General features: G+C 35.6%; 1 protein-coding gene across 1 annotated transcript; it reads left to right on the top strand.

Moving 5' to 3' along the window:
• The first annotated feature begins 15,153 nt into the window (after positions 1-15,153).
• Positions 15,154-16,119, top strand: MAGEB16 (MAGE family member B16). The gene has a single exon (XM_023515451.1). It carries the CDS (start codon positions 15,154-15,156, stop codon positions 16,117-16,119), a length of 966 nt encoding a protein of 321 aa, XP_023371219.1.
• Positions 16,120-24,172: the final 8,053 nt, after the last annotated feature.

Below are 24,172 nucleotides of genomic sequence, written 5' to 3'. Positions count from 1 at the left end.
ATTCAGGAAGTTGAGCCTGAGAGTTTGTGGTTTCTGAGAGCTATAATGCCATAGCAGTCTAAAAAAAAAAAGAACAAAAGAAAAACTAGCCAGGCATTGTGGTGGAAGCTTGTAGTCCCAGGTATTCAGGAGGTTGAGCCTGAGAGTTTGAGGTTTCTGAGAACTATAATGCCATAGCAGTCTACTCAAAAAAAAAAAAAAAGAATTAAAAAGACAAGATACTAAATAGAAATAGGGCTGCAAAGTTACCACCACTATAGACAGATAAGAGCCAGGCCCCAGCCCCAGGAGACCCCAGCATAAATGAGAGACTGAGTTGCCCCCTGACTTTACCTTGGGTTTTCAGAGTGATGTGGCCTGCTCTGAGGGTGCTGCTTTAGGTAAACAGAGGGGAGTAGAGTACCAGACTACCAATTTTGTGCCCAGGAGTTCCACAAAGACCACACTGCCAAACAACTTGAATTTGCAGCAGAATCCCTTTATTGAAGAGCCAGCGGTGACTGCCTCAGTGTCCCAACATGGGTTTTCTGAGAATAGCCCCAAGTGCTTAAGGGGTCGAGTTTTTAAGCTTGGTCTGCATCCTGGTTGGAATGCAGGCTGTCCCGGTGCATCCAGGTAGGAAGTGAGCAAGCATTGTACAGAAGCAGAATTTTGCGCTTAGCTAGTCTTAGATCATACATCTTTGTTTTAATATTTCCCCCTTATACATCTTAGTTGCAGTACTTTCTTCACCTGTTATTGTTTAAAGGTCAGTCCAGGGACAGTTGGTGCCTCCCGGTTTGTTTCCCAGGGAAGAAGCCAAGCAAGAAACTTGGAGTGGACTAGAAGTAAGAAATTAATTAGTACTTTCTCATTTATCTTGGTGGTGAGCTAGACTTATTTCATTTATATGTACATATATTTATTTATTTCATTTATATATATTACTTACAAGTAATAGAGTAAATTTATTATAAGTAAACTTATTACATATTTACTGTCAATAGCTCCTGGACTGTTGGCTTATAAGTAATAATGTTAATACTTATTATTACTTATAATAATAGCTATACTTGTTATTAATATAATAATTATTAATAATGCTAGTAATACTTATTATTACTTATAAGCCAGTCCAGGGATAGTTGGTGCCTCCCAGTTTGTTTCCCAGGGAGTTAGCCAAGCAAGAAACTTGGGGTGGACTAGAAGCAAGAAATTAAGTACTTATTACTTACAATTAATAAGTAATACTTATAAGTAATGAGTATGTTACTTATTACTTATAAGTAATATAACAAATTTATTATTATCAGTAATATAGTAAACTTATCACTTATAAGTAATACAATAAATATAATTATATTACTTATTACTTATAAGTATTAATTATTATAAGTAATATAAGTAAACTATATTACTATACTATAAGTATAAGTAAACTATAAGTGCCTACCAGTTTATTTCCCAGGGAGTTAGTCAAGCAAGAAACTTGGAGTGGACTAGAAGCAAGAAATTAGTACTTTCTCATTTATCTTGGGAGTTAACTATACTTATTGCATTTATATATAATTATACATACATTTATTTATTTCATTTATATATATTATTACTTTTAAGTAATATAATAGATTTTATATTATAAGTAATATAAGTAAACTTATTATTTACATTGCTGTCAACAGTCCAGGGACAGTTGGTGCCTCCCGGTTTGTTTCCCAGGGAGTTAGCCAAGCAAGAAACTTGGAGTGGACTAGAAGCGAGAAATTAATTACTTATTACTTATAAGTAGTAAAGTAGTAAATTTATTATTATAAGTAATATAGTAAACTTATTACTTAAAAGTAATGTAATAAATATGATTATGCTACTTATAAGTATTAATTTATTATTATGAGTATTCAAAATGTATTCATAAGTATTAATTTGTTATTATAAGTAACATAAGTAAACTTACTACTTACATTACTGTCAACCGTCCTGGACTGTTGGCTTAAGTATACTTAAGTTGGCTTGTAAGTATTACTTGTAAGTAATAAGTAATTAATTTCTTGCTTCTAGTCCATTCCAAATTTCTTGCTTGGCTAACTCTCTGGGAAACAAACTGGGAGGCACCCCTATTGTATAAGTATACAATACTTAGTAAGTATTACTTGTAAGTAATAAGTATATTACTTAAACTTAATACTTATAAGTCATATCATAAATATAATTATTTATATTACTTATTACTTAAAAGTATTAATTTATTATTATAAGTATTTAAATTTAGTATTTATAAGTATTAATTTATCATTATAAGTAATATAAGTAAACTTATTACTTACATTACTGTCAACTGTCCCTGGACTGTTGGCTTATTATTACTTATAAGTAATAAATTAGTACTTATAATAAACCAACAGTCCAGGGACAGTTGCTGCCTCCCGGTTTGTTTTCCAGGGAGTTAGCCAAGCAAGAAACGTGGAGTGGACTAGAAGCAAGAAATTAATTAGTACTTTCTCATTTATCTTGCAGGTGAACTAGACTCATTTCATATATATGTATATATGTATATATATATTCATTTATTTCATTTATATATAGTACTTATTAATTACAAGTAGTGTAATAAATTTATTATTATAAGTAATATAAGTAAACTCATTACTTGTATTACTGTTAACACTCTCTGGACTTTTGGCTTATTACTATTACTATATAATAAGCTAACAGTCCAGGGACAGTTGGTGCCTCCCAGTTTGTTTCCCAGGGAGTTAGCCAAGCAAGAAACTTGGAGTGTACTAGAAGCAGGGTATTAATTACTTATTAATTATAATTAAAGTAGACATTATTACTTACATTACTGTATTTATTATTATTATAAATAATATAAGAAATTTATTATAAGTAATATAAGTAAACTTATTACTTATAAGTCGTATAATAAATATAATTACTTATATTACTTATAAGTATCAATTTATTATTATAAGTATTTAAATTTATTATTTATAAGTATTAATTTATTATCATAAGTAATATAAGTAAATTTATTAATTACATTACTGTCAACTGTCCCTGGACTGTTGGCTTAAACAATAAACCAACAGACCAGGGGCAGTTGCTGCCTCCCGGTGTGTTTCCCAGGGAGTTAGCCAAGCAAGAAACTTGGAATGGATTAGAAGCAAGAAATTAGTACTTTCTCATTTATCTTGGAGGTGAACTATGCTTATTGCATTTATATATACATATATATACATATATTTGTTTATTTCATTCATATATAATTACTTATAAGTAATATAATACATTTTATAAGTCATATAAGTAAACTTATTATTATTATAAGTAATATAAGTAAACTTATTAATTACATTACTGTCAACAGTCCAGGGACAGTTGGTGCCTCCCGGTTTGATTCCCAGGGAGTTAGTCAAACAACAAACTTGGAGTGGACTAGAAACAAGACATTAATTACATATTACTTATATAAATTTACTATTAGAAGTAATATAAGTCAACTTATTACTTACAAGTCATATAATAAATATAATTAGTTATATTACTTATTACATAGAAGTATTATTATTATAAGTATTTAAATTTATTATTTATAAGTATTAATTAATTATAAATAATATAACTAAACTTATTACTTACATTACTGTCAACTGTCCCTGGATTGTTGGCCTATTATTACTCATAATAAGCCAACAGTCCAGAGACAGTTGGTGCCTCCCAGTTCGTTTCCCAGGGAGTTAGCCAAGGAAGAAACTTGGAGTTGGAGTGGACTAGAAGTGAGAAATTAATTAGTACTTTCTCATTTATCTTGGTGGTGAACTAGACTTATTTCATATATATATATATTATTTATATATATAACTTATAATAAATTTATTATTATAAGTAATATAAGTAAATTTATTACTTGTATTACTGTTAACAGTCCCTGGACTGTTGGCTTATTATTATAAGTTGGTGCCTCCTGGTTTGTTTCCCAGGGAGTTAGCCAAGCAAGAAACTTGGAGTGGACTAGAAGCAAGAAAATAATAACTTATTAATTTTAAGCAATAAGTGTTACTTATAAGTAATATAATAAATTTATTATTATAAGTACTGTAAGTAAACTTATTACTTAGAAGTCATACAATAAATATAATTACTTATATTACTTATAAGTATTAATTTATTATTATAAGTATTTAAATTTATTATTTGTAAGTATTAAGTTATCATTATAAGTAATATAAGTAAACTTATTATTTATATTACTATCAACTGTCCCTGGACTGTTGGCTTATTATTACTTATAAGTAATAAATTAGTACTTATAATAAGCTAAAAGTCCAGGGACAGTTGGTGCCCCCCGGTTTGTTTCCCTGAGAATAAGCCAAGGAAGAAACTTGGAGTGGACTAGAAGCAAGAAATTAATTAGTACTTTCTCACTTATCTTGCAGGTGAACTAGACTCATTTCATTTATATATACATATATTTATTTATTTCATTTATATATATTATAAGTAATATAATAAATTTCTTATTATAAGTAATATAAGTAAGTTTATTACTTATATTACTGTCAACATTCCCTGGACTGTTGGCTTATTATTATAAGTAATAATTATACTACTAATAAGTAATAATTATAAGTAATAATAGGCCAACAGTCCAGGGACAGTTGGTGCCTCCCGGTTTCTTTCCTAGGAAGGTAACCAAGCAAGAAACTTGGAGTGGACTAGAAGCAAGAAATTGCTTATTACTTATAAATAGTATAATGAATTTATTATTATAAGTAATATAAGTAAATTTATTTGTAAATAATAAATGTAATTACTTATTACTTATAACTATCAATTTATTATAAGTATTTAAATTTAGTATTTATAAGTATTAATTTATCATTATAAGTAATATAAGTAAACTTATTACTTACATTACCCTCAACTGTCCCTGGACTGTTGGCTTACAATAAGCCAACAGACCAGGGACAGTTGCTGCCTCCTGGTGTATTTCCCAGGGAGTTAGCCAAGTAAGAAACTTGGAGTGGACTAGAAGCAAGAAATTAGTACTTTCTCATTTATCTTGGAGGTGAACTATACTTATTGCATTTATATATATACATATATATATACACACACATATTTTTTTATTTCATTTATATGTATATTATTACTTATAAGTAATATAATAAATTTTATAAGTAATATGAATAAACTTTTTACTTATATTGCTGTCAATACTTATTGCATTTATATACATATATACATACGTTTGTTTATTTCATTCATGTATATATATTATTACTTACAAATAATATAATAAATTTTATATTATAAGTAATATAAGTAAACTTATTACTTACATTCCTATCACCAGTCCAGGGACAGTTGGTGCCTCCTGGTTTGTTTCCCAGGGAGTTAGCCAAGCAAGAAACTTGGAATGGACTAGAATCAAGAAATTAATTACTTATTACTTGTAAGTAATAAGTAATATAAGTAAACTTACTACTTACATTAATGTCAACTGTCCTGGACTGTTGGCTTATTATTACTTATAAGTAATAAATTATTACTTATCATAAGCTAACAGTCCAGGGACAGTTAGTGCCTCCTGGTTTGTTTCCCAGGGAGTTAGCCAAGCAAGAAAATTGGAGTGGACTAGAAGCAAGAAATTAATTACTTATTACTTACAAGCAATATAATAAATTTCTTTTTATAAGAAATATAAGAAAACTTATTATTTATAAGTAATATGATAAATATAATTGCTTATATTACTTATAAGTATTGCTTTATTATTATAAGTATTTAAATTTATTATTTTTAAGTATTAATTTATTATTATAAGTAATGTAAGTAAACTTATTACTTACACACTGTCAACTATCTCTGGACTGTTGGCTTATTATAAGTTTGTTTCCCAGGGAGTTAGCCAAGCAAAAAACTTGGAGTGGACTAGAAGCAAGAAATTAATTAGTACTTTCTCATTTATCTTGGGGGTGAACTAGTTTTATTTCATTTATATATATACACACATATATTTATTTCATTTATATATATTACTTATTACTTATAAGTAATATAATCATAATAATTATAATAATTATAATTATTACTTATAAGTAACATAATAAATTTATTATAAGTAATATAAGTAAACTTATTACTTATAAGGAATAAAATAAATATAATTATATTACTGATTTTTATATATTTATGTACATATATTTATTTTCATAGAGAATATATATGTTACATATATACATTTATTTATTTTCATAGAGAAAATAAATAAATATATGTATATATAAAATAAACAAACACATTTATATATAATAAATAAACACATTTCTTATATACACGTTTATCTGGTTTCTACTTTTTGCCTTTGCAAAATTAAAAAGGCTTAAAATTTAATAACAATAACAATGTTCAAGATAAGGACTAGAAACAAAAACCTCGTAAAGAACAAACAAAGATAAATACATTCAGAAAAGAAATTAGAAGATTGCTCCAATGAAATATTGATCAATAATAATAATGCCAAAAAGTAATAATCACATTGTTGGATAAGAGTATGTCAATCATGGAATGCTTTGACTCTGAGTTTCAGTATACAGTCATTGGTTAAGGTCTTCTTATTTTTTTTCTCAAATTCTCAAAAAATAGACAACTAATATTTACAAATAAAAATAAATGATATTTTCAAAAAACTACTCATTCCAAATCTTATAGACAATAGAAAACGAAGAAATACTTCAAAATCATTCTACTGAGTCTAAATACACCTGATATTAAAATTGGAAAAAATATATTATTATAAAGGGAAATTACAAACATATTTCACTTATAAATGAGGATGCAATATCCTAAACAACATATTAACAAGTTGAATTAGAGATTAATGTTCAAGTAATGTACTTTGGTCAAAATTAAATCCAATTTGTGTAAGAATTAGTCACTATTTTCTTTTCTTTCCTTTCCCTCATTCTCTCCCTCCTTCTCTCTCTGTCAGCTCTCCCCTTCCCCCTTGCCCCACTGTGTCACTAATTGTCATTAATTATCCTCATATCAAAGTTGAATACATGGGATTCATGCTTCTCCACTCCTGTGACGCTTCACTAAGAATAATGTGTTCCACCTCCATCCAAGTTAATACAAATGCTGAAAAATCTCCATTTTTATTTGGCTGAATAGTATTCCATGGTATACATATACCACAGCTTGCCAATCCATTCCTGGGTTGAGGGGCAATTGGGCTGTTTCCACATTTTTGTGATTGTAAATTGAGCTGTGATAAATAGTTTAGTACAAGTGTCTTTATAATAAAAGGCTTTTTTTTTTTTTTTTCCCTTCTGGGTAGATGCCCAGTAATGAGAGCAGGATCAAATGGTAGGTCTAGATTGAGTTCTTGGAGGTTTCTCCATACTTCCTTCCAAAAAGGTTATATTAGTTTGCAGTCCCACCAGCAGTGTAAAAGTGTTCCTTTCTCTCCATATCTGTGCCAGCATCTACAGTTTTGAGATTTTGTGATACGGACCATTCTCACTGGGGTTAGATGATAGATATCTCAGGGTGGTTTTAATTTGCATTTCTCTAATAATTAGAGATGATGAGCATTTTTTCATGTGTTTGCTAGCCATTTGTCTGTCTTCTTTAGAGAAGGCTGTGCTCATCTCTCTTCCCCATTGATGTATGGGATTGTTATTTTTTTTCTTGTGGATTAATTTAAGTTCTGTATAGATCTTAGTTATTAAGCTTTTGTCTGATTGAAAATATGCAAATATCCTTTCCCATTGGATAGGTTGTCTATTTGGTTGTTGTCTCCTTGGCTGTACAGAAGCTTTTTAGTTTAATTAATCCCATTTGTTTATTATTGCTCTTGTTGCTATTGCCATGGGAGTCTTCTTCATCAAGTCTTTCCCCAGGCCAATATCTTCCAGTGTTTTTCCTGTTCTTTCTTTGAGGATTTTCATTGTTTCATGGCTTAAATTTAAGTACATTATCCACTTGAATCAATTTTTGTGAGTGGAGAAAGGTGCAGGTCTAGTTTCAGTCTTTTACATGTAGATATCCAGTTCTACCAGCACCATTTATTCAATAGGGAGTCTTTCCCCCAGTGTATATTCTTGTTTGGTTTATTGAAGATTAGGTGGTTGTAAGTTGTTGTTTTTATTTCCTGGTTTTCTATTTGATTCCAAATGTCTGTGTCTCTATTTTTGTGGCAGTACCATGCTGTCTTGATCACTATGGCCTTGTAGTACAGCCTAAAATCTGGTATGGTGATACCCTGGCTTTGTTTTTATTACTAAGAACTGCCTTAGCTATACGGATTTTTTTCTGTTTCCATACAAAACGCAGAATCATTTTTTCCAAGTCTTGAAAATAGGATGTTGATATTTTAATAGGGATGGCATTGAATTAGTAGATTGCTCTGGGAGGTATAGACATTTTAACAATGTTGATTCTTCCCAGCCATGAGCATGGTATGTTCTTTCATTTGTTAAACTCCTCTGCTATTTCCTTTCTAAGGGTTTCATAATTTTCTTTATAGAGGTCCTTTACCTCTTTTGTTAGGTATATTCCTAAGTATTTCATTTTTGGGGGGGGGCTATAGTGAAGGGAGTTGTGTCCTTAGTTAACCTTTCACTGGGGCTGTTGTTGGCATATACAGAGGCAACTGACTTGTGGACATTGATTTTATATCCTGAGACATTATTTTTTGATGACTTCCAAGAGTCTTGTGGTTGAATCTTTGGGGTTCTCTAAGATTATATCATCAGCAAAAAGGGAGAGTTTGACCTCCTCTGCTCCCATTCGAATGCCCTTTATTTTCTTGTCTTGTGTAATTGTATTGGCTAGAACTTCCAGCACTATGTTGAATAGTAATGGTGACAGAGGACAACCTTGTCTATTTCCAGTTCTAAGAGGAAAGCTTTCAGTTTTACTCCATTCAATAAAATATTAGCTGTGGGTTTGTCATAGATAGCTTTGATCAGTTTAAGAAATAAGCCACCTATGCCTATACTCCTCAGTGTTCTAATTAGAAAGAGATGCTAGATTTTATAGAATGCTTTTTTGCATCTATTGAGAGGATCATATAATCTTTGGTTTTACTTCTGTTGATGCGGTGAGTAACGTTTATGGATTTACATATATTAAACCAGCCTTGAATCCCTGGGATGAAACCTACTTGATCATGATGTATGACTTTTTTGATGATAATCTGTAATCTGTTGGCTGGGATTTTTTTTTTTTTTGAGAATTTTTACATCTATATTCATTAGTGAAATTGGCCTGAAGTTCTCCCTTTTAATTGGGTCTTTTCCTGGTTTTGGTATCAGGGTGATGTTTGCTTCATAGAACATGTAGGGGAAGATTCCTTCTTCCTCAATTTTTTGGAATAATTCCTACAGTACAGGAATAAGCTCTTCTTTGAAGGTTTGATCAAATTCTGGTGTGAAGCCATCTGGACCAGGGCATTTTTTTATTGGGAGATTTTTTAATTGTTTCTTTGATCTCAGTGCTTGAAATTGGTCTGTTCAGGAGATTTATTTCATTTGGGCTAAGTCTAGGGAAAGGGTGTGATTCCAAATAGTGATCCATTTCCTTCACATTGTCAAATTTCTGGGCATAGAGTTTCTGGTAGTATTCGGAGATAATCTCTTGTATCTCTGTGCCATCAGTTGTTATTTCCCCTTGTTATTTCTGATTGAGGTTATTAGAGATTTTACTTTTTTATTTCTAGTTAGTCTGGCCAAAGGTTTATCCATTTTATTTTTTCAAAAAACCAACTCCTTGTTTCATTAATTTTCTGAATGATTCTTTTGTTTTCAGTTTCATTGATCTCTGACTTAATTTTAGATATTTCTTTTCTTCTGCTGGGTTTAGGTTTAGATTGTTCTTTTTCCAATTCCATAAGATGGCTTGTGAGTTTGTTGATGCGTTGTCTTTCTGTTTTTCGAATGTAGTCTTCTAAAGTGATAAATTTTCCTCTCAGGACTGCTTTTGCTGTTTCCCACAGGTTTTGGTAGCTTGTGTCTTCATTGTTGTTATACTTAAGGAAGTTAATGATTTCCTTTTTAATTTCTTCCTATACCCAACTGTCATTCAGCATAAAGTTGTTTAACTAACAGGCCTTTGTGTGAGGTTGAACATTTTTGTTGGAGTTGAGTTTTACTTTTAGTGCCTTGTGGTCTGAGAAGATGCAAGGTAAAATTTCAATTCATTTGATTCTGTTGAGGTTTGTTTTGTGTCCTAGGATGTGATCAATTTTGGAGACTGTTCCATGGGATGATGAGAAGATTATCTTTGAGATGGAGTGTTCTATATACATCTATCAAGCACAATTGTTCTAGGGTCTCATTAAAATCTCTTATATCTTTGTTTAATTTCTGTTTAGAGGATATGTCCACCTCTGAGAAAGGGGAGTTAAAGTCCCCTGTTATGGTGTTATTGGATATCATATTGCTCAGACTAAGCAAGGTCTGCTTCAAGAATCTAGGAGCATTTAAATTGGGCAGATAAATATTTAGAACTGAAATATCTTCTCGTTGTATTTTTCCCTTGACCAATATAAAGTGACCATCTTTGTCTTTTTTGACTTTAGTTGTTTTAAATTCACATGTATCTTAAAATATGATTGCAATCCCTCTTTTCTTCTGAATTCTTTTTGCCTAAAAAATTGACTTCCAACCCTTAACTATGAGTTTTAATTTGTCTTTTGATGTAAGGTGTGTTTCCTGCAGACAGCAAATAGATGGTTTGTGTTTTTTAATCCAATCAGACAATCTATGCCTCTTCAATGGGGAATTCAAGCCATTGACATTTGTTGAGATAATTAATAAGTGTGGTAGCATTCTATTCATCTTACTTTGTGAAAGTCCATTGCTTAGTTTTGTCTTTTGCATCATTGTGGAAGCTAGGTTTTGTCCTTAATTTCTGGGTGGTTACTTTGCTCAAGGTTCATTGTGATGGTCATTGTATAGAACAGGTTGAAATATTTCCTATAAAGCTGGTCTTGTTGTGGCAGATTTCCTCAATGTTTGCATAACAGTAAAAGATTTGATTTCTCTGTTAATTTTAAAGCTTAGCTTAGTGGGATATAGAATTCTGGGCTGGAAATTGTTTTGTTCAAGTAGTTTAAAGATAGATGACCATTGTCTTCTGGTTTGAAAAATTTCATTAGAGAAGTCCGTGGTCACCCTGATAGATTTGCCCCTGTAGGTCAGTTGGTGCTTACTCCTGGCAGCTTGCAAAATCTTTTCTTTTGTGTTGACTTTAGATAGATTCATCACAACATGTCTTGGAGAAGCTCTATTTGAATTGAGGCAACCAGGAGACTGATATGCCTCTGAAAGGAGTATATCAGAATCTTTGGTGATATTTGGGAAATTTTCATTTTTAATATTCTCTAGTATGGCTTTCATTCCTCTGGGGCATTCTTCTTCCCCTTCTAGGATACCTATAACTCATATGTTTGCTTTTTATTTATTTATTTATTTTTGCAGTTTTTTGCTGGGGCCTGGTTTAAACCCGCCACCTCTGGTTTATGGGGCCAGCACCCTACTCTTTGAGCCACAGGCACCACCCTAACTCATATGTGTGAACGCTTTATAAAGTCACATAATTCTGTCAGTGAATGTTCTGTTTTCTCTCTCTTCTTTTCTGCCTCTTTTACTATCTGAGATATCTCAATAGCTTTATCTTCTACCTCTGAGATTCTCTCTTCTGCATGATCGAATCTGTTGTTGATACTTTCTATTGCAGCTTTAAGTTCCTTAATTGACTGCTTTAGTTCCTTCAGCTCTGCTATATCCTTTCTGTATTTTTCATATCATTTATCTCTTATTTGATTCTGTTTTTAAATTTCCTTTTGGTAATTTTCAAATTTCTCAGCAATTTCCTTCATTGTTTTCATCATCTGTATTTTAAATTCCCCTCTGTCATTTCAAATACTTCTTTATAGGTGGAATCCTCTGCTGTAGCTGCCTCACAGTCCCTTGAAGAAGTTGCTCTGGACTGGTTTTTCATGTTGCCAGGACTTTTCTGCTGGTTCTTTTTCATGAGTGCTTTCTTGTATCTGTTTCCTTGCCCCAATTTTCCTTTCACTTCCTCTTGCTCTTTAAGTTACTTTGGCTCTGGCTTAAAGTTTTAATAAGTCCTTTTTTGTACAGAACCAGGAGGGTGAGAAGATTGAAGAGCAAGAAGGATAAAAAGATTTTAAAAAGAAAGAAAAAAGAGAAAGAAGAGGGGGTGATTAAAAGGAAATATTGACAAAAAGATGAAAGGCACTAAAAGAAGGAGACAGGAGTAATATAGGTTTATAGTAGGGTACTTTGACCTAACCTTAGAACCCCCCCAACCTCTGGGGGTGCTGGGTTGGGTTGTTCCCTTGAGGTCACCAGCTCTTTGCTAGCCTGTTCAGACACAGTACCCCACCTCCACCAGGTAGAGAAGAAAGACAAAAATACTATAAATCAAACCAAAACAAATAAACAAAAACCCTTATAGGATAAAATTGGGGAAATAAAAAATAATAGGGGCAGAAACACTGGCAAAAATGAAATTGTAATTATTATAGAAGGCAAAAATGGAAGATTGTATTTAAACTAGAATAGTGGAAAAAAGGGAGAAAAAAGAACAAAAAGGAAAAAAAAGAAAAATGTGGAGGAAAAATGTTGAAATTAAGAAAAAAAAAAAGCAAACCCTCCCCCAAACCAGAAAACCAGTGTATAGGTCTTGCTGTATATTGTCCAGGCAACAGGTGATCTTCTGAGGTATGAGATGTTAATCACAATGTTTATATAGCTGTATGAGATGGAGACTGGAGGCCTCTGCTGATTTCTCCGACCCCGCAGGCTTGGGATCCCAAATGTCTCCTCAGCTGGCTTATAAGACACGCCAAACTGTGAACCTTGGCAAAGCAGAAGCTTTCCAAGGCACGCACTTATCACTGCTTATCACTGGGATCTCTCCTGGCATGGCTGTCCACTTATACAGTGCGCCCAAACTGGTCTCACTCTATGGCCCTGAAGGCCAAGGCTGTAATCTGCCAAACACTTAGATCTCTGCTCTTCCTCAGCGTCTCAGTCCCCGCCTTTGGGCAGCTCAGTCACTAGATTACTTGCCCAAGGTCTCCTGACTGATCCCTGTGCTGCAACCCACAGGGGCAGCTCCCCCACAGTGGCTGTGCAGGCAGCCCACAGCTGAATGATATTAGTTCAGTCCGGGGCCCCAGACAATGCCCAAAGTAGTCTGCACACCGCCCAAGATCTCCCAAGGCAGTTTGAGTGCCCAAGTCCAAAAAAACCAAAACAGCCCACAGGTAAGGCTTTTACTGCTTGCAGTCTTGCTGTTGCTATGGTTACCCCTGCAGGCAGCCTCCGAACAAACAAACGCACCTACCACTTGCCAGTTTTCCACTGCTTTTGTCCTCCTCATGGGGTCCAGAAGTCTCTCGCTGACTCCCTGTGTCACCAAAGGGAAGTTTCTGGGCAGAACCCACCAGCCAAAGATGCCTGGAGTATTCTCTCCCCAGTCTCACTGCAGCTGGTTGCACAGAAGCTGTTACTTGGCTGCCATCTTGCTCCATTTCATTTCTTTTTTTGAAAGCTTGTAGTCCGGAAATTTGCCAGGAGTTTATTGGTATTTTTCCATTATAGCCTAGGCCTGACATATTTCTGTTTTAGCCTAGGCCCACTAGGCATAACACCAAGAGTCAAGGTAAGATGCTGAGTGACCACCCATTCCAGAGCAAAGGGGTTGATTAGAATTTATCGTGACCACTGGGAGGATGGGGTTTGGTGGGAATTCCCATGACTTTTGCCTCAGGAATCTGAGGATGGTGAATACCTCAGTCTGAGGGAGGAGGCCTTAATATCATCAGAGAGGCCTAGGCCCTGCTGGATTTCAAAGTAAGACTCTGGGTGAGGACTGAGGGAGTTTCACAGATATGGACCTGGCCTTTTCTCCTTCCCTGGGACTACAGTGAATAACTATCAGACTGAGTTGTCTCCTGACTTCTACCTTGGTTTGCAGGGAAGTGAGACCTGTTCTGAGGAGTGCTTCCAGTGATCAGAGAGAAGAATCCTAGCCCTTAACAGAAATCAAGGTAAGACACTAAGTGGGTACTGGGGGGACCACACACTCCAGAGGAGTGGAGGCTCCAAGGAACCCTGTTCCTGCTATTAGACTTGGTAAGCCGTGGCTTAGCTGACAGATTTCAGTGCTTTCTGACTTTGGCTTTAGGAGTGTGAAGGTTGTTGTCTCAATTCAGAGTGGGAGGCATCTCAGTCTCTTTCAGGGGTTCAATTGATGACCCTTATTAAAGACCAAAACAACAAAGTCCCAACAGACATCTGCAACCTTCTATAAGTTCTGGAAGACCTAGGCAGGTATGGTTTGATGAGGACCCCCCTCTCTTTCTTTGATTGGTTATTTGTTTCCTCTCTCACTTACAAAAGGCCAGAGGTCAAAGAAAAATCTGTGAGTCTGAAGCACTCCCTCAATTATTTATTCCTTATCTCTAGGAAATTAAGTCGTTTTTGGAGGTGGCAGGCCTTGGTTCAGTAGAGGGAGGAGTCCTAGATCCTTCTTGGGGTCAAAATAGGGATTTTGAACAAGGACAGATGGCACCACTCACCCCTAAAGAAAGAAATATACCATAGACCCTGACCTCACCTGCCTTGTCATAAGTTCTGAGAGTCCCTGGGATGAATTGGCCGGCTTCACTTTGTAGAATCTCTGACTTCCTCTTTCAGCTTCTTCTTTTCTTGAGACAGAATCTCACTATGTCACCCTCCATAGAGTATGATGGTGTCACAGCTCACAGCAACCTCACTCTTGGGCTTAAGCGGGTCTCTTGCCTCAGCCTCCCAAGTAGCTGGGACTGCAGGTGCCCACCACAATGCCTGGCTATTTTTTTGGTTGTAGTTGTTATTGTCATTTAGTAGGCCTGGGCTGGGTTTGAAACTGCCAGCCTGGGTGTATGTGGTTGGTGCCCTAACCACTGAGCTCCTTACAGGTCAAGACAGGAGACTTATCAGGCCCTAGAGCTCTGCCTTCAGTATGAAAAGGGTGGAGGCAGCTTTTATCTTTATCCCAGCTATCAATAACTGATGAGGCCATTGACATTTTTCCTTTCCCCCTAGGGTTGTGGTCCACCGTCATCCAGGCTTCTAACAGAGAGTGACCATGTCTCAGAATCAGAAGAGTCCATGTGGCACACCTGAACACCATTCCTGCAGTGAGATCCAGGTCTTCAAGGCTATGGAGGACAGCTGTCCCTCCTCCTCTTATTCTCTAATGCCTGGTAGCCTAAAGGATGCTCCTGCTGCTGAGACACCCAGTACTTCTGAGGGACCTCAGAGTACCTGTTTATCTTCTGTTGTCCCTACAACCATCTTATTAAGCGATTCAAGTGAAAGTTCCAGCAGCCATGACGAAGATAGTGTGTCCTTGTCAGAAATGCGGGTAGATCCTCTAGATGGGAAGGTTGCTCTTTTGGTGCAGTTTCTGCTGCAAAAATATAAAATGAAAGAGCCAATCACAAAGGCAGATATGTTAGATACTGTCATCAAAGAGTGCAAGGATGATTTCCTTGAGATCCTTAAGAGAACCTCTGAGGGTATGGAGTTGGTCTTTGGTGTTGATGTGAAGGAAGTTGACCCTACCAGCCACAGCTATGCCCTTGTCAACAAACTGGGCCTCACTTTTGATGCAAGGCTGAGTAGTGATGAAAGTGTGCCTAAGACAAGCCTCCTAATAATAGTCTTGGGTGTGATCTTTATGAAGGGCAACCGTGCCACTGAGGAGGAAATCTGGGAAGTGTTAAAAATGTTGGACTTACATTCTGGGAGGAAGCACCCCATCTTTGGTGAGCCACGGAAACTCATCACCAAAGATCTGGTGCAGGAAAAGTACCTGGAATACCAACAGGTGCCCGATAGTGATCCTCCATGTTATGAATTTGTGTGGGGGCCAAGAGCCTATGCTGAAACAAGCAAGATGAAGTTGCTGGAGTTTTTGACTAAGACTCATGAGTCTGATTCTTCGTGCTTTCCATTGCATTATCAGGAGGCTTTGAGAGATGAAGTAGAGAGAGCCAGAGCCAGAATTGTAACTGAGGCCAAACCTAGCAGCTCCTCCCACCCCCAGTAAAATCTGAGGCAAATTTTTCACTTTGATCCTATTTAGTAATTCATTAGCTTCAGAATGTAAGTTTATAAATGGCATTGGTCATACATTTATTGCTATTTCTGAAATTTAAGAATGTGAGTTTTGCTTATTTGTAAAATAAACTTTGAAAGTGACCACTTTATTTTGTGATCTGGAAATGATAACCTGGCATTCAAATAGGCATTTCCTTGGAACTGTCAACCCAACAGCAAAATAGTTGTGATCAATTTTTGTTTTTTAACAAAATTGAAAGATGGTTAATTCTTGGCTTCTCTTATCTCTTTTACTCTGTTGTTCTGTAAAATTACACGATACATGTATGCGTTTGCCTAGCTTACTTAAAAATGTATCAGAAATAAATCTTAATAAATTAGACTACATGTATACTGCCTCATTTATTCCACAAACATCAAATGAGCATCTGTTTTTTGAAAGCACTGTCTTAGTACTGGACATGTTAAGGTAGACAAGACTGACTATTTGCCCATAGATTTTATAGACTATAGGAGCAGCAATCGTGTGAAGTATCCTTCAATACCAAAAGAAAAAGTAAAGAAGAGTCCAGGGGCAGTGGGAGGGGCCGTGTATGAGAATAGTCAAATGTAAATGCCCTAAGGAGGCAGGCAAAGGCCTTGGAAAACTGCAAGCCCTTCGCTGGGGGTTAATTTTAAATTAATCTGGGTAATATACTAGATGAGGTCATGAGAGTGGTGAACAGGGGCCAGACCCTGGCCTACATTTTTGGTGGGAGTGAGTGGATGAAAAAAGAAATAACTATTGGAAAAGTAATGGGAGGGAAGAAGTTGGTGCTTGACACAGTTTCTAGGAGGTTCGAGTATTTCTAGTTGGGAAATAGTTCCCTAAATCCAAATTAAATAATATATCATGTAATGGGGGAATATTTACTGAAATTTTCTTGTTAAGCAACATTTTTGGCTGACTTTGTGTGCCATGTCCTAGAACACTCTGTATTATCACCTATCTCTTGGATATATAAATTCCAAGTGAGAGAGTGGTAATGTCTGGGGTCAAAATAATCTTAGTAGTACCTACCAGTCAGTAAAGATCCAATGCATGGTGTCAGGTACTATGCTGACAGCTTTATATACAGTACATACATTCCAATAGACTTACCTGTAAGACTACGTATATCAAGCCTATCTCAAAAATAAAGAATTCAAGAATCAGAGAGCTTGGTAATATGCCCAAGTTCACATGGTATATGATGGAGCTGGGACTAGACCTCTGCCAACATTGTTCTGCTCCTCCCAGACTGAAGCTGGTAATCTGCTGGTTGATTTCAACTCCTGCTCTTTATATTTCTTCTCAGAGTATTAAAAAAAGGAACTTGTAGCCAAAATACTAAGAGCAGATGTAGAGAAGGAATGTGAAAATGAGAATCAAAAACAATTGAAGAGGATTGTTCATGGGATTTATTGACTCTGGTGCAGCTTTCTAGTCCTAGTTATTCTGCCCATTATAACACCCTTCACCTAGATCTTGCCCAGTATACCTCCTCCTGTCAAAATATGGAACCTATCTTTATGATCAGCTCTTCACTGTGTGCTCCGCTAAAGGATGAATTTGCTCCCAATGGAACCGGTGGCCCAGAATCACCTGCCATCTTCCTAACTTAGAGTAGCTTAACTTCCTACAAACATCTCTTGGCTGACCCACACCATGGAATCCCTCTAATAATAGCCCCTTTTATGTGAAGTTTTCTTTAAACAGTAATGTTTAGACATGGTCATCTCCCATGGGCCTCTTTACTACATTCTCAAAGTGTTTCCTACTTGAGTTCGTTAGTAGAGTCTAATGTGGTATAGGATATAGACTGATTCTTGGGATGCAAACCTGATGTTAGAGAAGTTTCTGAAAACATCCTTCTATTTATAGTAGGATTTTAATGAAGTATTGAGATTGACCACTGAACATATACCCCAATGAATGGGCTTACCCAGGGGGTCAAAACCCTAAGCCACTCCCTTAAGTGATATATATGCACGTTAGAAAAAAACCAAGGGATATGTAAACAGACCTCTGTAAATCCTGAATCTGAACTCCAACAAACCTTAGAGTCCTTCTTGGAGGTAGAAGGAATGGCAATGTCAAGGATTTTTTTTTTTTTTTTTTTGGCCTATATGCTAGCTACCTTTGGAAAAAAAACAAAACACAGACCTGCACCATCCTTCCATTGCCTCTTGTCTGTGTGCTTTCCCCAGAGGAAAATCCTGGGGTTTTGTGTGCCTAATGGCACCCATATTGGTGATCAGGCAAATGAAGTCAGGCAATGTGTAGCAGGGGCTTCTTCTAAGTTAAGGGTATGGCCATATACTAAATGAAAAGGGAAAATTCTCAGCTTGTCAAGATTATAGAAGTTATTGCAAAGGACAGTACAGAAAGATTCTATTAAGAAGAGTGAAGCTTTCCTTCAGAGAGTCATAAAATTTTCTTGAAAATCTGGTATAATCTTGTATATGAAGGCATTTGTCATACGGTAGGATCTCAAGAAAGTTGGTGAATGTCAAAGCTAATTTGGGCTATTCGGAAACTCCTCGAGAATTGTTATCCTTACAAATTGTAGGCTTGGCGCCCATAGCACAGTGGTTGTGGCGCTGGCCATATGCACTGAGGCTGGTGTGTTTGAAGTTGGCCCAGGATAGCTGCATAACAATGACAACTGCAACAACAAAATAGTGGGGCATTGTGGCAGGCACCTGTAGTCCCAGCTACTTGGGAGGCTGAGGCAAGAGAATCACTTGAGCCCAAGAGTTTGATGTTGCTTTGAGCTGTGATGCCACAGAACTCTACAGAGGGCGACATAGTGAGACTCTGTCTCAAAAAAAAAAATTGTAATAATCACTTTTTATTGAGTACTTGCTATGTAATAGTTACTGGAAGAGCCTGCAAGCACTTATCCACATCCTGTCTTGATCTCCTTGCTGGACTCATGGAAAACTAATTTGTCCAGTCCATTTGTAGTTAGGAAGGATCATGCAACCACCCTTGCCCCTGATATATGAACGGAATCAATAACCATTTTCAGGCCAAGGCATTTGAAATCAAAGTGGCCAATCTTAATTTTTTCTTCTATTCAGCAACAAACATAGATTACTTATGCTGAGATACGGAGCTAGAAGATAGAAACAGTGTGGAATTGTGAGTTACCTGATAGCAACCAGGTTATGTTATGTTAGATTTTGTGTGCACAAGAAATAAGCTTTTGCTGTGTTAAGCAATTCAGGTTTTAAGGTTTTTTTCCTAAGCTTTGTGTTTTATGTCAGTTAGCAATTCTTTATCTAAGTAATATAGATAAAGTTGCTATTTATATTGTTAAGCTTGTTTAAGTATTTTAATGGTAAAGCTAAAAATAGTGCATATATTTTTGTTCCAAATAGTTCAAACAACATACATAAATCAATCCCCTCCCTTTACAATGTTCCTCCAAAATTCAGCTTTCTCAGAGGGAACTGAAATAAAAACTCTAGTGTCTACTATTTTTAACATAATAATGTAATATTTTATTCCCTAGATGTGCTCTAAAATGCCTTCACTCCATGGGTAGTGATGTATATAATGTTCTTCCACTTGCCTCTGTCACTTAATAAAGTGAATACAGCATCATTCCATGGCAATAAGCATCAATCCACCTATTTTAACTATTCCCTGGAATTCTAAATTATCTCTGTTCCTTAATTAATTTAGTCGTTCTCCTGATTAACACATAAGTTACTCCTTATTAGTTGCTATGATATGTGGCACTAAAATTAAAATTAATATCTTTAAACGTCAATTCTTGGGCACATGTGCCTGGGGCAGACAGAGCAAAGCAGAAATAGAGATAAAAAGGACATACAAATTATTAGTTTTTATAAATATTTCTAAAATGTCATCCCACAAATATTTTACTAATTTACATTCTCACAAATTAACGTATAAAATACTGCTATTTTCATAGATATTTTGTTTTTTCAATCCTTCACCTTTTGATCATACCTATGTGCTATAAAATGTGTCCCTGTTATGTTAATTTAATTTGATATTGTCATTTTCATTAATTTAATTAATATCCTTTAATTAAGTTAAGCAGAAAATTAACTTAGTCTTTCACACATATAAAGAATTTCTTTAGTAGTATTCTTGTTACAGGATTCCTCTGGGCATGCTTTAAAATTCTCGTGTCTCAGAGAAGACAATGGGAGACAAAACTCTACAATTTTAATGTCAACAAGATAATTTTCCCTTCACATTGAAAAGCAAGTATTTGACCAAAATGACCTGGTGCCAGGGAATGGGGCCTTATGGGACACTCTTAGCTAGTAAAGGGCATCAGGGGAAAGGGGAAGAGTGAAATTTTCAGAGTCCATGAGACGATCCCTTGTAAAACCAAGTCCAGAGAGCCCAGGGCAGAGTGGCAATCAGGGCCTGAATCTAGAATTCAGCCCATTGTGGAGAAGGGGCTATACAGAAAAAAGGTAGAAGATCTGGGTGAGGCATCCAGGACAAGTGACTGAATAAGCTTGAGAAATCTCTGGCTTACCACCACTTCCGGTGGAAATTATTAGATGATATGAGTGGATAAGTCTACTGGATGAAAGGAAAAGAAGCATATCCAACACCCTACCCTGATTTAGAACCCTTGCTACATATTGTTAGGCAGAGCATAGCTAGATCCCCTGCGTCTCTCAGTGGTTAAAAGGTTAAATGATTAAAAGGGTTTGGGAGAGTGACATCCCTTGAGGATTGGGACCCAGTGCATTCTTGCCAATATACCTGGACTAGGATCCTCTCCACTAAGGATGGGGCTATGCAAACGTGTGGGATTAGTGAATGATTACACATAGTTGAGACAGCTTGGACTACCACAAGTAGTGAAAGAGAACAAGAGTTTCTTGTATAAGGGCACTAATCCCATTCATGAGGGCTCCTCCTCATTACCTGATCATCTCCCAGTGTCCCCATCTCTGAGTATCATCACCCTGTGGGGTGGGATCTCAACATATGAATTTTGGCAAAACATAAACATTGAGACCACCTCAAGAGCATTGACCCAAGGTGCAGACATTTGCAGAGTGGATGCTGAGTAGATGGAGATGGCACACTACCTTGCTAAATTGATGGTGGCTGGTGGAGATGTGTGGAGTCCACTGCAGGAAACATCACATTCTATCCTGTTGCCAGCATCTCCACTTCTGAGATGAGGGTGTTAGGGCCAGGGAAGGAGATGTTCACAGTCACATTCTCAGCTATACCTTCCCACAAGAATGCTCAAGTTTAGCAAGCAGTTGAGCAGCTGTAGCACACTGCAATTCTTCTGTGGAGGCAGAAGATCCTACTCAGGGAATGGATCCTTTGTTCTGGTACTTTGAGCTATTCATTCATTTATTTATTCATTAAGAATTTATTGATCATATTAAGGGGGAAATCTAAGTAAACAAAAGAAAAATAAAAGCTGGTTGATTTAGGCTCTGAGTGTAAGTATGGTGAGGAGACAGATTTGCTTCTGGGAGCAAATCCTTAATAAAACACTTTCATCTGAAACCTTGACTTGACTGGGAACATATCACCTACTGAACTGTGAAATATATTTACTTCAAATTCACAATATAGACATAAACCTCCAAATCATATGAATGTGCTTAGTACATCAGCTTTATAAAATACGTTATGAATGTAGAATTAGAAGTAACAAAATGATTTTTTTTTTTTGCAGTTTTTGGCTGGGGCTGGGTTTGAACCCACCACTTCCGGTATATGGGGCCGACGCCCTACTCCTTTAAGCCAAGGTGCCACCCAATAAAATGATTATTCAATTAGAATGTTATTATAATTCTTATAGTGATCTTTGCCCAGGATTTCATCTACCTGGTTTTCAGTTTTCTCTTTTAATAAATGAATGTATTAGATGAGATATTTTCTAAGGCAATAGATCTCAACTGAGGGTAATTTTGTCACCCAGAAGATACGTGGTAATGCCTGAAGACATTTAAAATTGTCACAACTGAGGACAAGTGCTACTGGTGCTTCTAGTGAATAAAAGTCAGGAATGCTAGTACATGACCTAGCAATGCCCAGGAAAGCCTCCCATAGCAACAACAACAAAAAAAAATCATATGACCCAGATTGAGAAATCTTTTTTTTTTTTTTTTTGAGACAGTGACTCACTCTGTTGCCCAGGCTAGAGTGCCATGGCATCAACTTGGATCACAGCAATTTCATATTCCTGGGTTCAAGTGATCCTCCTGCCTCAGTCTCTTAAGTAGGTGGGACTACAGGGCCCTGCCACTACGCCCAGCTAATTTTTCTATTTTTAGTAGAGATGGGGGTCTCACTCTTGATCAGGGTGGCCTTGAACTCCTGAGTTCAAGTCATCTTCCTGCTTCTACCTCGCAGAGTGCTAGGATTGCAGGTGTGAACCTCCTACCCCCACCTTTATGGGAATCAATGCATTTTAATCCTGTGAGAAACTTGTCGTCTCAAATCGTTGGGTACTAACCAGCTAGTTATTTGTTTATTTATAAGAAGGTGATTGTCAGTTAAGGAGGACTACCTCTGAATGGATATGCAACTATTGTAACCTAACATTTAATGATCTACTTTATGCTCTTCATCATTTATGTTCTTTCCTTGAGCATTTTATAATTTTGAGAAATTTAAAACAATTCCTCAAATAAATGGATTCCAATTTTAAAAAATTTGGATAGAAGATATAGACTACCTAATCAAAGTAAGTGCAATGTTAATTTCTTTAACATAAAGTGGCATGTAATATGTTGTCATAGTCTCTTGTAAGCTAACATAACAGAATAACACAATCTGGGTAACTTATAATGAACAGAAATTTATTTCTGACAGTTTTTGAGACTGGAATGTCCAAGACTGAGAGGCCAGCATCTGGTAAGAGCCTTCTTGCTGTATTATCCCATGGCAGAAGGCAAAGGGGAGAGAGGGAGAAAGAGAGATGGTGTGCCTAGGCACGTGTGAGAGCCAAAGTGGATGAGATTGAATTTGCAGCTTCCAACCGTTTTATTTTTTATTATTTTAATTTTCTCTATACATATACATGTGTTTATTTGGTTTCCACTTTTTGCCTTCACAAAATTAAAAAGGCTTAACATTTAATAGCAATGACAATGTTCAAGATAAGTACTAGAAACAAAAACCTCGTAAAGAATGAACGAAGATAAATACATTTAGAAAAGAAATCAGATGATTGCGGTGTTGAAATATTGACCAATAATAATAATAATAATGCAAAAAAAAGTAACATTCACATTGTCAGATATGAGTATGTCTACCAGAGAATGCTTTGACTCTGAGGTTCAGTATGGAGTCATCAGTTAACTTCTTTTTTTTCCCCCAAAGTCTCAAAAAATATACAACTAATATTTATAAATAAACATAAAAGATAATTTCAAAAAACATATCATACCAAATCTTATAGACAATAGAAAAAGAAGAAATACTTCAAAATCATTCTACTTCATCTGGATACACCTGATATTAAAATTGGAGGAAATATATTATTATAAAGGGAAATTACAAACATATTCCACTTATAAATGAGGATGCAATATCCTAAACAACGTATTAACAAGTTGAATTAAAAATTAATGTTGAAATAATATACTTTGGTCAAAACTAAATCCAATTTATGTGAGAATTAGTCACTATTTTCTTTTCTATTTTTTCTTTTCCTTGCCCACACCCCCTCCCTCCTTCTCTCTGTCTGCTCTCCCCTTCCCCCATGCCCCACCATGTCATTAATTGTCCTCATATCAAATACATAGGATTCATACTTCTCCATTCCTGTGATGCTTCACTAAGAATAATGTGTTCCACCTCCATCTGAGTTAATATAAATGCTGCAAAATCTCCATTTTTTTAATGGCTGACTAGTATTTCATGGTACACATATACCACAGCTTGTTAATCCATTCCTGGGTTGAGGGGCATTTAGGCTGTTTCCACATTTTAGCAATTGTAAATTGAGCTGTGATAAGCAGTCTAGTACAAGTGTCTTTATAATAAAAGT

The sequence above is a fragment of the Otolemur garnettii genome, unplaced genomic scaffold (genome assembly GCF_000181295.1).
Source record: "Otolemur garnettii isolate 467f Iridium unplaced genomic scaffold, OtoGar3 scaffold00072, whole genome shotgun sequence".
NCBI classification, from domain to species: Eukaryota; Metazoa; Chordata; class Mammalia; order Primates; family Galagidae; genus Otolemur; species Otolemur garnettii.
The sequence above is the reverse complement of the archived record's forward strand: the minus strand, read 5'-3'. Positions and strand labels throughout refer to the sequence as shown.